General features: G+C 38.2%; 2 protein-coding genes across 2 annotated transcripts in view; one reads left to right on the top strand and one right to left on the bottom strand.

Annotated features, from left to right (window-relative positions):
• The window catches only part of lrba (LPS-responsive vesicle trafficking, beach and anchor containing), a 336519-nt gene that overhangs the window by 94453 nt on the left and 225532 nt on the right, over nucleotides 1-16534 (bottom strand). The gene's annotated exons all lie outside the window — the stretch shown is intronic.
• On the top strand, nucleotides 12517-15307 carry mab21l2 (mab-21-like 2). Its single transcript, XM_065254704.2, has one exon. The coding sequence runs from the start codon at nucleotides 13856-13858 to the stop codon at nucleotides 14933-14935; it is 1080 nt and encodes a 359-aa protein (XP_065110776.1). The 5' UTR covers nucleotides 12517-13855; the 3' UTR covers nucleotides 14936-15307.

The raw sequence follows: 16534 nt of genomic DNA, 5'->3' as shown, positions 1-16534 counted from the left end.
TGTACGGAACAAGACTCACTCCCGAAAATGCGATGATTGACACAGAGATAACCATAGCAACGTTCTGCCATCTCGCGTGCTTATCACAGATTTGACCAAAATAATAACAGCATTGTGTTTTGCAATAAACCTCCATCTTGGCGTTGTGTATTTTATGCTTTTGTGAGGCTGCTTCACAGCACGGAGCGCGCGGTCTTGCAGTGTTGCCAGGTCCTCGTCTTTTTTGTACGTAAATACCGTTTTGGTGCTTAACCGTTTATAGCTTTTGGCTCATGAAGCGATCAAGTTTTTGATGTTAATAAAGCGTGAAGAGGCCGGTCCCAATATTTTGATCTTTGAGGTAAAGCATTTAGATTTATTTCGGTTTATTATTGGATTCTTCTTGTTCGCTGTTTTTTTTAGTGCAAGATCTGGCAACACTAATCAGCAAACGCTTGTGCCTCTGTCATTTTCTGAACCGCGCATACAGAAGACTTTTTCGCCTTCTAAGCATTTATTTTTTTCAGAAGAGAGACCTGTCCTGTTTATGATGCACGTTTAAACACTTGATTAACTACTAGTTGTTCAGTTCGGTTATGTACACACTGTGCAGAGTTTCTGTAAATGCGGTTGTCACTACCTGCATTTTGCAGGAGTTAATTTGGTTGTGGAATTCGGTTGTCAGTACCGTAAATTACTGAACTGTGTGTGTACAGAACAGGATTAAGCATTAAAAGGTGAAGTGACAACCGAATTAATATGCAGTGTGTACGGGACCACTGTGAGTTCACACCACCCCGGTGAGAGCGTCAAAAAAAGCTCTGGCTGCCCTTTCAACGACATTATAGAAAAAGTGTAGTGGACGCACTGACACTCTAATGCATTATCTGGAATCTTCAATTGAAGGTTTTCGCCTTGCGATTGGTTGCCGCCAAATGTTTCAGCCCTCTGATTGCTTTCCGCAGAAACGCTTATGCCATACATGACGCTCCGTTCTGGTGATCGCCGAAGCTCCCTGCCGGCTATCGTTAAAAATTAATGACTCCCGGCCACATTGACACTTTCGCCGGTGGCGGTGTGAACGCACAGTTGAGGATATCGTAAACCGGACATACGCATTAAATAGCGCAAGCTTAGTCAGATAGCGTCTATTTTCAAAATGCAAAATATACGTTAGCAGCCAATGTTAATAGCTAATGATTTGAGACAAATATGATGTTATTTAAAGGTGACATAGAATGATTGAACGAGTATTTATCCTTGTTCTGTGATGTGACATGTAGACAAAAATTTTTTTGTTTGGGTCCGTAATGCCTTATTAGGGTTGGGGATTTTAAACAAGTGGTTTTGCACCTATTTGGCTCCCCCTACTGGCTTAACTTGCAATCTCATTACTGATTGGCTGACTTTGCTGCCACTCAAAAAATGTAGCCAATTATTTTAAAGTGGAGGGGCAGTGACATGCCTGTGATGTCATAAGCATCAGTGTTTCAGACTGGGCCGTTTTCTGGCTGACATTTCTAAGAGAGGAATTTCTATGAGACTGAGATGTTTAGCATGTCTAGCACTTTTTGTATGTTCGTGAATGCGGGTAGAGTACCATTATTCAACAAATACAAGGTAAAAATGGTTTTTCATTCTCTGTCCCCTTTAATGTTAAACTATGTGAGTGGCGAGACAGGGATGTGAGCAGCATCCAGAGTCACAGCGGACAGCCGCTGTCAGGTGCCACTGGTGTGCGTACATTCATAGAAAATGTGTTCTTTTTTTAGATTCATGGCGCGGCGCTTCTCCTCCGTTGTGCAACCCCCTTAAAACAGTAATTTAAGATTGATAAGGACTTACTGATAAAAAGTCGTAGTACATGAAATAGCTGTGAATAATATCAGCTGTGCAATTCAGAATAAATATCGCCAGGTATTATTAGTGTATATCACCATTTATCGTCCTATCTCTAGCGTTACCAGATATTATGCAAACAGTTAAGACAGTTAGTTGTTGCCATATTGTAACCCTATTACACATGAATCCAAAGTGACATTAAAAGCTGATTAAAATGTCCTGTCCATGTAAGAACAGTAAACAGCTCAGCAAATACATACATATTATATATGTGGTAGCCAAAGTGTTTTAATCTTTAAGTGTTCAGGCTGAATGTGTTCCAATGGGGATTAGGACTGCCTTTGTTCCACACCAATCTGTTTGCCAACAGGTTTGCCTTTTAACTTGTTAAGAGAGAAAGACGGAGTGAGAGAGAGAGAGCGAGAGAGGCGAAATCTTGTGTGGATTTACAAAAATGTCAAGAGCTATGGGGTTAATTGGAGAAGAAGTGAAGCCTTTAGTACACTTACTCATTAAACATTTGGCCTTTATGTAAAGGCTAGTGGGGGGCAGTAAGGTAAGAGTTAACACTAATAGTTTAAATGGTCAAATGAGGGTGTTTTCTGCCCATAAAATATAGTAGAGTTTTTCCCAAGGTGTAAAAGCTAAATTGCTTCAAACATGCCAATTTAAGTACGCATTAAATGACATCAATGGTGCATTAGGTTCAAGTAAATAACTGTTACAGCTAAAATATAAAGTCGGTTTTGGAATTTCATCAAAGTTGGTAATTTAGGATTACTTCTTGAAACAAGAAGGCCAACTATCAGAGATTTACCATTAAATTATACAAATAGATGAAAAAGTAGATGATTTTGGAGGAAACTGGGATGGAAATGCATCAAGAGAAGCATCAAGAGAAGCATCTGATCTCTTCTGACTGACATCCATTCAAAGACTTTCCCCATCCTAAGAGATTTAAAGCTCTTTAACCCCAGGGCAAAGAAGGGCAGTCAGGCTCACTGAGGAGCAGGACGAAAGAAAGACAGAATAAAGGTGACATAAGTAAGAAGAAGAGAAGCATGAAATCTGGCAGACATTCACAAATTGACTGTTTTGCTTCAAGGGCCGATGTGGTTCTGAAGACCAGAGCAACTAGTGAGATGGAACGGTTATGCCGAAGAGCTCTTCATAACAGGGCACCATTAGCGAGTCTAATTAGTCACATTTATGGAACATTCCCCAAGTAACAATTCCAAAAATTGTGCGAGAAAAGAGCGCTCCTTCAAATTCTGTGCATGTGAACGCAAACTCTGAAAGCGTCTCGGACTCCCACCATCCCAAACACCTCTGAGGAGCATGAAGAAAATCATGTCGACAGCTTTTCCCGTGTTCACTCCTTCCATGGATCCCAAAGCATTCATACGAAGGAGAAGCGGTTGGGTCGGGTTTAGATCTCATCCCACTGCCCTCCACTTTCACTCCAGTCCACTGTCACGCTGTTCCATGCTGTGTCTATGGCAGGACGACAGAGAAGTGAAGTCCCCCTAATCCTCGTATTGTTCTGGGACTAATTGGATTAGGAGGAGGAAGGTGGGGTACGGGGTAAAAAATGTGAGCCCTCTTTTAGGCTGCCTAAAGGGGGACTTTAGTTTTTTCATGGTCTGAAAAGGAGGAAGCCTCCAGGGATTTAAGGGATTGAAAGGTGCCAGAAGCTGGATAATGTTTTTTATTACTGTGTATTTAAGCAGGTAAACAGGGAAGGCCATCGTGGGGGAAACGTATAGGCAGGGGTTAATGCTGGGGTAGGTGATACCTAATTATCTGTAAATAAATTGCTCATTTGTGTTATTCGTTCATGTAGCTCAAATGGTAGAGCGTTGCAAAGGTCATGTTTTTTGATTCCCAGATAGGCGCATGCTCATAAGGATTAAATGCGTACTTTGAGTGCATGGAAGCAATTACGTGAACTTTCTTGTGCACAAGCACACAAGATGACAGCAGCATTGGTTGCCCTATACTGTGTACTTAGCAAAAGCATGAGTAATAGAAAATAATCTAGAAAGCGAGTTACCAAGAAGCCTACTAGCTTATTTGACCTTTGACTTGAACATCCAAGTGCCATGTTTTTGTTACAGAACAACGTAATTCAAACACGTTTACACTGCTGGTAAAGTGGATGAGATGATGCTTGATCGAACCGTCACCTAAAAAAAATCTGTCACAGACGACTGGACCTACCAGGTCCCCACAGAGACGCCATTTGAACCAGACAGGATGCATCATTAACCAACATCTAAGTGCACTGGATCTTAACAAAAAAGAAACCAAATCTATACAAGAAACCAAATCTATAGTACTTAAAGAGTGATTTACTGCAATCATCGGCAGCTATACCCTCGTTCGAAAGCATTACAAACAAGCAGCTGAAAATAAGGGAAAAACCAAATCATCCTATTCACAAACTTTGGCGCCAGGACAGGACAGAGGTGCAAGTCTAATCTCAGACAAACACATTCACCCTGGCATCCATAAAGAGTCTCATCCATCTGGCTAGCAGCATATGCGAAGACGTGCGTCAGTGACCGCTCTGCTGAGTAAATGATGGAGAGTAGATCAATCAGGCGACTGGGAGGCCCCAAACCTTCACCCTGTCTGCAGAGGAAGATGGAGCAGCTAGACTCAGGTGCAGGAAACCCACCTTCCTTCTGGGAAAGCGGGGGGACTGATAATAGGCTTCTATTATATTGTATGGTCTGTATACTCTATAGGTGCATGTGGTTTAAACTGGGTGAGTTCATTTAAGCATTTCTTTATAAGTAAATTTATTTGTAAGTAAAAGTCTCGACTTTTGCCAACTAGCTAATACAACAAAAGCTTATTTGATGTCTTTATTTGATAGTCAGTTTTGGATCAAAGGAATATTCTGTAAGATATGAAGAGTTTGGTTCCAAAACGCAATAAACGCCATTTTGGAAAAAAATGAGTTACTGCCAAAATCAGTATTATATCAGGTCAGTAGTTAAAAGTAAATAATTAATTTTACGCAAAATCCAATACCCGCCGTGATATTCTGTCATCTTTTCTCCCATTTTTCCCAAAATGCGACAAACGCCACTCCTTCTTTTTTACAGAACGCAATAAATCCATTCCTGATATTACAGCGGACCATTCACGCAATGTAAACAAACATGGCGGCGCGCTGAGTACACGGAATCCTAATTTTTCCTCATCTACTTTGTACTTCGTAATCAACAAACAAAACAAAATAATACTTTAATAGCATTGCTAAACCTGTGATGGTTTTCTGTGACGGGAAAGAAACGTAAGCCATCAACATCTAATAATTTCCGCGAGAGGCACTCGGCTGCTTGTTCTCCAGACAGCATCAAGCTTCTCATGCTAAAACATTGACCCCAGAGGATCTTATGAAAAACTTTACATTATTTTACTCAAAGTCAACGAAAATCGAGCGGGACCAAAACATTTTACAGCTGATCGCTGTGAAAATGTAAAGAGACGACGTCAAATATAACCGCAGCAATGTGTTCTTAATATAACAAAGTAAGTGTTTTGGTTAATGCCATTAATGTTTATTTTTTAATCATTGTATACCACTAGTCAACTAAATAAATATAAAATGGTAAAGATGAATGCACATTTATACATTGATTTAATAGATTTATAGCATTTTGAAATAAAAAACTGTCATGGATTTATTGCATTTTGTGGAAAAAATAATTAGTTTTTATAATAAATCTTTGAAAATCAAGTTATGGATTTGAATTTCTTATGTTTTTATAACCTAAAGATGCTATGTGAAAGTTTGTAACAGAAAATAGTGGTTTTCATCTTGTCACTTTCTTGGTATAGAAAACACGTTTTTACCGAAATTTGTCAAAATGGATTTATTGCGTTTTGGAACCAAACTCTTCATATATATTCATTATGATTCCACATAGCTAACCAAAAATGTAAGTAACTTGGCAAACTTTTTCATACATTTAAGATAAATGAGGACTGGGTCAGGCAAGTAAGATTCTTTTGTAAAATTACAAGAAATCATCATAAGTACCATTGAAGTGATCATCTGGAATTGTGAGTTATATTAATCAGGGTTCCCACACCTTAGTTAACTTCAAATTCAAGGACCTTTCAAGGAATTTCCAGGTCCAATACCCTCAAATTCAAGACTAAAGGTGGGGACACATTTCAAGTGAGAGCAAGGTTACATCCTGTTACCTTTTAAGATGCAGTTACAGTTCCCTTTCGAGGGAACTTGTGCTGCGTCACTGCGGTGACACTTTGGGGACGCTTCCAGGGGTAAGTGCGTCTGAATGTGTATATCAAATTTAACCAATGGTGAGGCTTAACGACAAAGACAGGGTGACGCGGAAGCCAGGAATTATATCGCTATCGGAAATATTGCCAAAGACTGTGTTACAGGGACGCAGGAAGTATGGCAAAGGAGACGCAGCGTCTCGTTCCCTTCTCAGGGAACAACAGTTACATACGTAACCCAAGATGTTTAAATGTATCAAACACAACCATCCAAAAAAGCATTTTGGTATGAATCAACATTCACATCCAGAATATATAAGCATTTAAAGCGAACAGTTTAGCACGTGTGCTTAAAAGGCTAGAAATTTTATATTATCCTACACTACACAGGGAATAACATGGATTTTTTTTCCAGAAAACTTCTGGCATAAAATGGATTTAAGCACTTTCAATGACCTGTATCTATGTATGTATATTTTCAAAAACTTCCCAGGGCCTTGAATTATTTCCCCTAGATTCACAAACTTTCAAGGATTTCAAGGACCCGTGGGGACCCTGATTAATTAAAGTATTTTAAGGTTATAAAATAGTTTTGTGTGCAGAATATGTCAAATTTGAATAGAACTTGAATAGAATTATATATGAATCATATGAACAAATCTTTAAAATATTTTTGTTAATATTTATGTAATTCAGTAAATTCAGTTTCCTTTTGTGCAGCACTTTGTTCGAACTTGATGTTATTAAATATGCTATACAATGAAACTAAATGTAAACTTGCTTACAAAATAAGCTTTAGATTCATGAACTAACAATTTGTTTCACAATTCCAGTAAAGAACAAACAATTTTATCAGCTCCAGGCTTGCATCTACTTCCACTATTAAAAAAGGACTGGGATATTCTTCAAGAATCACTTTTTGTATTCTACAGAAATATTATTATACTGTCTATTTACCTTGAAATACTGCATTAACTAAAGAGAAAATGCCTTTCACAGACTACAGTATCTCCTGCAGGGTCACAGACAGAGACATTCCATCAGCGTGAAGCTTCTGATCCTGACCTTCACCAGTAGCTCTATGATAGCACAATACATCTCTCTGAAACATCTCTTTAGAATGATGTCCATCCCAGATCATAAAAGTGCCATCATGAACAGAAGGCCACAATAGAAACAGACAATAAATTCACTGAAAGATGCAAGTTGGAAACATGAGGGCAGCTCTCCTTGACTTTGGGTTTCTTCTGTCACAAATCTGTTTCTTCCCTGCATTCGGCCTTCAATTATGCTGTATCAGCAGAGACGATCAGTGACCTGCTTCATACAGGATGACTTCATTGCAGGAGAAACCTCAATAAGGAGGAGAGGCATGAGTGCCACTGATGTGCTCAGGAAGGGACGGAAGAGCAGCATTTGTTCACTTCATCTAGTGATGTGTTTGTACTTAGCCTAAACTTGACTTTTAATCAAACTTAAGCATTATGCAAAGCACATCTAGAGTGTATAATCTTTCTCATGAGTTTACTGTAGATCATGTCATCTTAAACTCAAGTGAACTGGTCAGTTTGCTAACAGACAATATTCACATGCCCAAAATATAATTTTCAAAAAATCAATGTATGATTATAATGTTTCTTTATCCAATGTTTTAAAAATGCCTGTTTCTGGTAATTTACAGGATTATTAAAAATTTCAATGGTGCATGTCTCAGACATTTGCACCCCATGGTATTAAAGGGGAAGAAAGTATATTTGGGACTTGGGAGAAGAGAGAGAAAGCGAGACAGAGACAGATCTCCCATCATTCAGACTCACTGTGCGACTCATCAATTCATCGATTCATCCAGGACGCAGTGTGTAAATGCTGAAGGATATGAGCAACAGTCACGGCTGCTCACCTCCGGCTCATTGATAATGACAGAGCTGCTATGGTTGGCCGTTAGCCTCGGCACAAACTATTTACGCCTAACTGCAAAATCAATAAAATCCTCAGATGCACGGACACTTATCAGCAGCAGTCGAAGGTTGTCCATGGCAACGTGAATGAGGAGGGTGCGAGGGTGGAGCGATGAGCCACTTCAAGATGTTTGCAGGACAGGCCTAACAATACTTTCTCTGAGAAGCATCCCTCCCACATTCCCTCCTCTCCTCCTATCCAATTAGGTGTGAACAGAGCTTGTCCTTCAGAAGACACTTGACCGACTGAGGTAAACAGTGAAACAAAGTTTAAAGTACCAAAAGTACCAAACATAATGTCACAACATGCATACCATATGTCAAAAAGGTTACAAATAATTAATATAAAGTATGCATTGTAAATAAAATAATCAAGTGAGTGTTAATACAGTAGCACCTTAAAGGATTTGGACTTTCGAAAAACTTGAAATTGATTGATTAAAAAAAAAAAAAATCTAACTATATAGCATCTAAGAAAAATGTCTTATAGCTTTACTTTTTAGAGCCATTTTTGTTAATGGTCCAAGGTGATTTTTAGTTTCCCTTGAACTCACACAGGTGTCATAGCAGAATTTTCAAAGGTGAGTATGACAAGGTGATCTCTACAGAAACATTTCAATACAAGGAATTAACGGGTAGTGTCTAATCTAAAAGAGAATCCTAAAACAGATCAAGTGCAGACGGTGAACGTGAGGGACACAGAGAGACACCCATCTGCTCCATGACCTCACCAGATCTCCCTGGCAGATGCGGAAAGCCTGCCAAGCAATTAGTACCACTAGTCGACTTGTTTGGGGCCGTCTCTAAGGGCCAAATGCAGCTGGGGCCAGATATGTTGGTGTGTGTGTAAAAAACTGTGTGCCTTTTTACGCCTGCTCTCTCTCAATCTCATTTCCATTGTCGGGTAGAAAAAGACTACGGGCGAAAAACATCTGTAACTGACATTCTCACCCTCTTATCATTGACATGAAAGAGCAATGCAAGCTAGATGAAAGAAAATATTGTGCAATTTTTTCTCTTTTCCTAAATGAGCCCAGAGGATACCTTAGATGCAAATCAGTAAATAAGTTCAGGGAAAAACAAACAACAAAAATAAGAGAAGCCCTGTCCCAATTTAATTAAATCGGCTATTAATTATACACCGTATGCGGTAAACATTGTCTTACAAACAGTTGGTGGAGCCACCTTAGCGTCCTTTCATGGTGCATTCACTTTTAAATGCGCAATCAAATAGAAAACTGCTTGCATAATTTTCTAACCATAGGTTTGATCTATATCTGAAAAATCAATTTTTTAATCCACAAGGGTCAGAGAGTCGCCATTCACTTTCAATGTTTTACAAAAATTCTAATTTTTCTTCTTGTGTTCCAATAAACAGAACCATCTTTAGCATAAGGAGTCTGGGAATCAAAGAGGCAATACCTCACATACAGGAGACTCGAACAAGAGAGTGACTGGTGGCAAAAGCTAAAAAACAAGATAAACTTATCTGCTACTGTATATGTGGGCTGCAATTGCCACTTTTACAACATTTTACATAATTTTCTGTTTGCTCCAGAAATATTTGCTTTGTGAGAAACACAAAAGACCTTGTCTCGGTTTTGAAGGTACACCTGAAGTTACCAGGATTGCTGTTTTCCTTTTTTCTTTGATCAGCCAGCACATATCTGGCTCTTTTTTAACTAGGTCAGATGACCTGGAAATCATGTTATACTCTTCAAGTAAAGACACAAGGAGAGAGAGAGAGAGAGAGAGAGAGAGAGAGAGAGAGAGAGAGAGAGAGAGAGAGAGAGAGAGAGAGAGAGAGAGCCTTATCAGACACTGTCCAGTGTTGTAGAGAGGATCAGAGTGGAGTCATCTGATCAAAGAGGAGTGGCTCCACACTACCATGCCTTCTCATCTTCTCTGCTCAATAAGAAGAAAGCTCTTTGGTCTCCAGATAATACTTGATGTTTAAAAAAAGAGAGATAAAGAAAAAGAAAAGAGCCCAAAAACGTTTGTTCTTGAGATGGAGGTTCTGTTGAGTTAAGTGCACCATTAGGTTTAAGAACACATTTTGCCACTTAAGTGTGAGAAAAAAAACAAAAAACTTTTACCACTCTCTGAGCTTTCAACGATTCTGAGCCTGGCTTACTTATCTTTAACTTTCATATACTCACAAGAATATAAAAAAAGACTACAACTAACTAATTAATTAATTAATTATCTGTAAATCTGATCACTTCAAACCTCTTAATTGTCTTTATGTTAATATTTGGTTTATTTATTTAATAATTCATGTAATGATGCAAAAAGATTGCAACATTATTTTTTGGACCCGCCATACCAAAACAAAATTTGAAAGTAAAAAGTGCAGTCTACTTGACTTTAGCACACATTCTAACATATTAAGATACAGCAAGGATGTTAATGGTGCCTCAATGGAAGAAATATCAACGAATTACAATCAATGAGCATATCCCAACATAGCTTAATTTCTCATTCATATCATTCAGTGTTAACAAAGTGGTGGAGTGTGTAACTTTGTACACAGTTTGAGATCTGAGATACAGACCCAGAAGTTAAAAAAATATTTTGCTGTTATGTATTATTTAATTTATTGGGGTATGCTATCTTATCTGCCAACTATTCATTCCTAAACGTACCTGTAAACATTAAGCTTTGTGAACTACTTACTATTTTATAAATAAGTAGTTATATTTTATATTATTATATATCTTATTATTGCCTCCTTAGACAAAATATTAAATGCTCTTTTTTTAATAATTTGTGGTAAAAGTGTAAAATAAATAAATGTTCTAACTTTTTCTAACTTTAAGTTAAGAAAATGCATTATGAAATCTAGATGTGATAAATGTTAGATGGCAATGTAGGCCCACCTAAGTATTATCACATGTATATAACTTTTGCGGCGGAGCTTGTCTATGGTTCTGGTACCTAAAATGGTAAGAGGGACTCCCTTTAAGAGTCATTCCTTTACTCACTATATGGTACAGTACATTGGCTTAGGTAGCACATTATGAGCAAGTGCCTCTTTTTGCTTCTCCATATTTGCAATTAAATATTTTCTGTTCGTGGTAAAACGAAGAGAAATAAGGGAATTCTGACTCAACTAAAAAACTTTTTCAACCCTTGTAAACAAATCTGATGCCTTCACAGGTCTAACAAAATGGTGATTGCCTTTAACCTCAAGACAGAAACACCTGTGTGCGAAAGATAAATATGAATGGAGTCAAACACACAAAAAACTTTTCAAAAGTTAATCTACTAATTACAGCAAATTAAATAGTGATATTGTATTCTGTCTGAGGACTAAGTAATTCAAGATTTTTCAATATAACAAACCGCAACTAATAACTGATCTCAAGCTAAGTTTGCATGTAGTGGAAATGAATTAAATAATATAAAACAACAGCTTAAAAAAAGACAAACAGTAACACAAAATTTCTCAAATCAGAAATAAACAAACAAAAAATAGCAAAAGATAAAGTGTGTATACATGTGTGTAAGTGCTGTTTTTATCTTAAATGATCTTAAACAAAACGTTTAATTATAATCCTAAAACTTTCAAAATTACAAACACATGATATGCCAAAATTAAGTTTGAACTCAGTTGCATGTTTCTAAACTATTTCAACGATACGATATATGAACAGGTGAAACACAGAGTGGGTAATTTTATATTAAACAATAAACAAATAATGAACATTTTCAACATATTTTATTTAGTTATTTAATTATCCATTTTTTATTTGGTGATGCCTTTGTGCGGCAAAACACATTGCTTATGTAATACATTTCCGTGATGTTACTTTAACGAAAGAACATCTTTGCTCAGTGTGAAACAGCGTTTAAGAAATAAAATACACAGTAGGCTCGCAAATCGGCTGTACAGCACGCACTCAGAGACATTTATTTTTCCCACTGTAAAACGCGGCGGATCGATACTTTGACGGTCTTTTATTTAGCTCAGTCTGCGCTTATGTAACTCTATATCTCTAGACTCCCCCGTAAGCCTGTCGTTAAGACGAGCTGTGATAAGAGTTTAACTCATGAAACATGAAGTCTGGTTTGATAAGAGACTTCAATTACCTCGCCAAACAATCTCTCCTCTCTAAATTATTCATCTTAAAGAGACACTACAGATTCAAACAACTCGTGTGAGCACAAAGAGCAGGAGATGAAAAGATGAAGGAATAAAAAATAAAGCTGCTTTAAAGACGACAAATAATAATGCGAGCGAATGTAAAGTCAATGCGTACATACGCCTATATAAAGATAACTTTAAAAACAAAAATTAAGATTTATATCAAAGAAAACACAAAAATAATCTAAATTGCATACATCAAAAATATACACATAAAACGAAGTAAAATAAACTAATTTAATTTATTAATTAGTTTCTTAAAAGCAAAGACGTTTGAAATCCAGTTATAACTAAGGTGAATATTATAACCTAAACATCCTTTTTTTTTCTTTTTTCTTCTTTTTTAAACTAATGTTGGTGTGTTGTTATATAAAGATCAAGTAGAAAAAAATCATAAATACCTTTTCTAAATAACACGTGCAGGTTGTTCGTATACGTCTGCACCGAAGCGTTTCTAAACCCCAGTTCACTCATGCGACTCAAGAGACTGTCATTTAATTACAATAACAACAAATAACTCGAAATAGACATCAGTCTTCAAAACTTTCTTTAGACGCCTTTACCGAACATTGTAAGCTACTGATAATAACAGAGAAAATAAACATAGAATTATCCGTAGTTTTTAAACAGCTATAAAAGACGAATGCATACACAGACTATTATATTTATATTTCAGTATAACTGAGAATCACCGGCTAACAGGAAAACTAGAAAAAAATGTATCAATCAGTATATTCTCGTATTATTGCAAAGGGTTCATCGTCACGACAAAGCGAAATCACACAGGCAAACTGCACATCTGATGCGTAAAACTGAGCTCTCTGGCAATAGGGTGAAAACGAAAGCAATTGCAGAGAACTGTCAATAATCGTACAGCATAAGAAAACGCGATTTGTAAACACAAATTAATCACTATTAAAAGTATTTTAATTTACACAAAAACACAACCTCACCTAACAAATTTGCATGCAAAATGTATATTATGTTATTATATCTTACATTGCTTTATCTTACTCAAGGCAGAGAACAAATTACAAACAGTGAGATAACAAGATCTTAACATGTTAAATTGTTTCCATGCAGTTTACAGAGTAAATGCTTTAGGTAAAATATGCGCTCCTAATGCCGTCTTGTATATCCTAACCTGGAGGCGCCGGGGCTCCAGCGCAGGATGTTCAGGAGGAGAGAGTCTCTACAGCGCAGCAATGCTGTGATTGGCCAATCGCACTGACAGCTCTTCCGCTGATTGGTCAGGAACCGACGCCCGACCCCCTTTCACTCCAGCTAGAGGACCATTCATAAACTAAACAATTCCTGCACTCACAGCTGAGTCTGGACAACTGAACAGTGGCGCACATTTTCATCCGCAAACACAAGTGAGAAAGATGATGACATGACGATCGGAGATTTATCCCACAGCTGATACGGGCTTGGAGAAGCGACATTCTTAGTATCTGTTCAAGTTCACGTGGAAAAGTAGAGTTGTATTGCGTTGCATCTCTGTCTGCTTCCTGCCTCAAACTTGACGTCTATCCGCCGTGGGCGCAAAGTTCATCCTCTGCTTTTTTCTTCTCTTTGCTGGGAGTTGTGCCTCTGGCTTCACCGGTAAGCATTGGATCCTTCGGCGTATTGCGAAACTCCGGTCTACAGTCCGGACCTGTGCCCAAACATGATCGCAACGCAGGCGAAGCTGGTTTACCAGCTTAATAAATATTACAACGAGAGATGCCAAGCGCGCAAAGCGGCCATCGCCAAGACCATTCGAGAGGTGTGTAAGGTGGTGTCGGATGTGCTAAAGGAGGTGGAGGTCCAGGAGCCCCGTTTCATCAGCTCGTTGAGCGAGATAGACGCGCGCTATGAGGGCATGGAGGTCATCGCACCCAACGAGTTTGAGGTCGTGCTTTACCTGAACCAAATGGGAGTCTTTAACTTCGTGGATGACGGCTCGCTGCCGGGTTGCGCCGTGCTCAAACTCAGCGACGGCCGAAAGAGGAGCATGTCCCTGTGGGTGGAGTTCATCACCGCCTCCGGTTATCTATCTGCCAGAAAGATCCGCTCCCGCTTCCAGACCCTGGTGGCTCAGGCCGTGGATAAATGCAGCTATCGGGACGTGGTGAAAATGGTGGCGGACACGAGCGAAGTGAAACTGCGCATTCGGGAGAGGTACGTGGTGCAAATCACTCCGGCCTTCAAGTGCACGGGCATCTGGCCTAGAAGTGCTGCCCAGTGGCCCATGCCCCACATCCCGTGGCCCGGGCCCAACCGGGTGGCGGAGGTAAAGGCGGAGGGTTTTAACCTTCTCTCAAAAGAGTGCTACTCGTTAACGGGTAAACAGAGCTCGGCAGAGAGCGACGCCTGGGTCTTGCAGTTTGCCGAGGCCGAGAACAGGCTTCTGATGTCGGGGTGCAGGAAGAAATGTCTCTCTGTTCTAAAGACTCTCCGTGACCGACACCTAGAGCTACCCGGGCAGCCGCTTAATAACTACCACATGAAGACCCTGCTGCTGTATGAGTGTGAGAAACATCCGAGGGAGACTGACTGGGACGAGTCGTGCCTCGGCGACCGGCTGAATGGTATTCTTCTCCAGCTCATCTCGTGTCTGCAGTGCCGCCGGTGCCCGCATTACTTCTTACCCAATCTAGATCTGTTTCAGGGTAAACCACACTCGGCCCTGGAGACAGCGGCCAAACAAACCTGGAGACTGGCTAGAGAAATCCTTACTAACGCTAAAAGTTTGGATAAACTGTAAAATGGTATAAATAAAAGGACAATTTATGTCGGTGAAAAATAACGGGACTTTTGAGATCACAACACTGAAAGTGGAGAGACTGTGATCTTGGTGCTCTCCGAAAAATATCTTAGGAAAAAAAATTCCGAAGCATTTGCTTTTGTCAAGGCTCAAAATGGACTTTGCGAGAGAGAAAGAGAGACGGTACATTTCAAGATAAGTGTAATGATTTTGTTGTTTGTTTGAACTGTTTTCACAAAGTGAAAAATTTATTTAATTATGCACAAGATCTTTAAAAGCGAATTACAAAATGTAGCGTGCCAAGTTCAATTTTTTTCATGATGTGATCGAAAATTGAAACGTAATAAAATCATGACACGATGAAAATTTTAACTTGGCATTTGTCATTACTGAGTTTAAAAACAAAACTCTTGGCGAAAATGGGGTTGTAATACAAGAGCTAGACGCATAAATAATTAACGACATCGTCCTTGTTTTTGCTATTCAAAGAAAACATTGGTAGATTTAATACCAGGACAATCTGTGTATTTGCTGGCGACCAACAAATATTCTTATAAACGTCATCAAAACAAGGAATATCAGCGTGGCACTGTTTGCGTTGAGGAAAAGTAGTGTCATATACAGAGAATAATACAAACAAAATAAAAACTATTATTGTACAAGAATCAATAATGAATTGCACTTTGTAAAACAATAAAGACCATAATGAAACACCGCAAATGAAAACGTAAATACGCGATCTACCCCAGAAAGCAACAGTATATTTAACTGCACTGATTTCAGACAAATTCAGTGACAAATTAAATATTTTACTAAGAATACACAGCATTTAGTCTATTCAAATAATACTTTGATGCACAACTGTAAATGCTGGATTTATCTGTTTATTTATACTCTCGAATTATCGGAAAAAAGGACGCATTCAACAAATGAATTATAATATTGTTGTTAATTGTTGTGGTGGTTAATAATAATAATACAAATAATACCAAGAAGGCTCCTACTACTGATAATAATAATAAATCATTTTTAAAATATAAAATGTAACATTTTGCAAAAACAAAAAAATATATATTATAAACATGTAGAGATTATGTTATTATAAAGTGCGTAACAAACAATTAAGTGCAAATATTTGAATACTAGTTTTTAAGAAAATAACTTTGTTAACACAGGTTATATCAAGTACATAGAGTCAAGGAAGTATTGATTTTCAATACTTTCATTTGTTCTTGCAGGCAAAACAAAAAGTGAATCAAGCATTCAGAAGAATGTGATTTAATTAAGATATTCACTTCAAGCATTTCAGTAAATAGTCAGGATATTGAGTATCATTGCACTGCTAAAAACAATGGTGATAATCACACTTGACCCACATGTGTTATAAACAACCACATGTAACATGTTATGGGAGATAACCAAGCAGTTTGCACACTTCTGTATCAGCAAACTCCAAACAGTCGCTGTGTTATGATATGGCCTTTTCTAGACAAAAAATGCCTTATTTATAAAATATCTTAACATTTACACAATAAGGTGGCCACATATATTCAATACTTACAAATTTTGCAGAAGGGGACAAAGTGTGGAAAAGTAGCT

The sequence above is a fragment of the Paramisgurnus dabryanus genome, chromosome 4, assembly GCF_030506205.2.
Source record: "Paramisgurnus dabryanus chromosome 4, PD_genome_1.1, whole genome shotgun sequence".
Classification (NCBI taxonomy): domain Eukaryota; kingdom Metazoa; phylum Chordata; class Actinopteri; order Cypriniformes; family Cobitidae; genus Paramisgurnus; species Paramisgurnus dabryanus.
This window is presented reverse-complemented; position numbering and strand designations above follow the sequence as displayed.

Excerpts from the sequence above, each read along its gene's own strand:
- mab21l2 (XM_065254704.2), top strand. The coding sequence starts at position 13,856 with ATGATCGCAACGCAGGCGAAGCTGGTTTACCAGCTTAATAAATATTAC.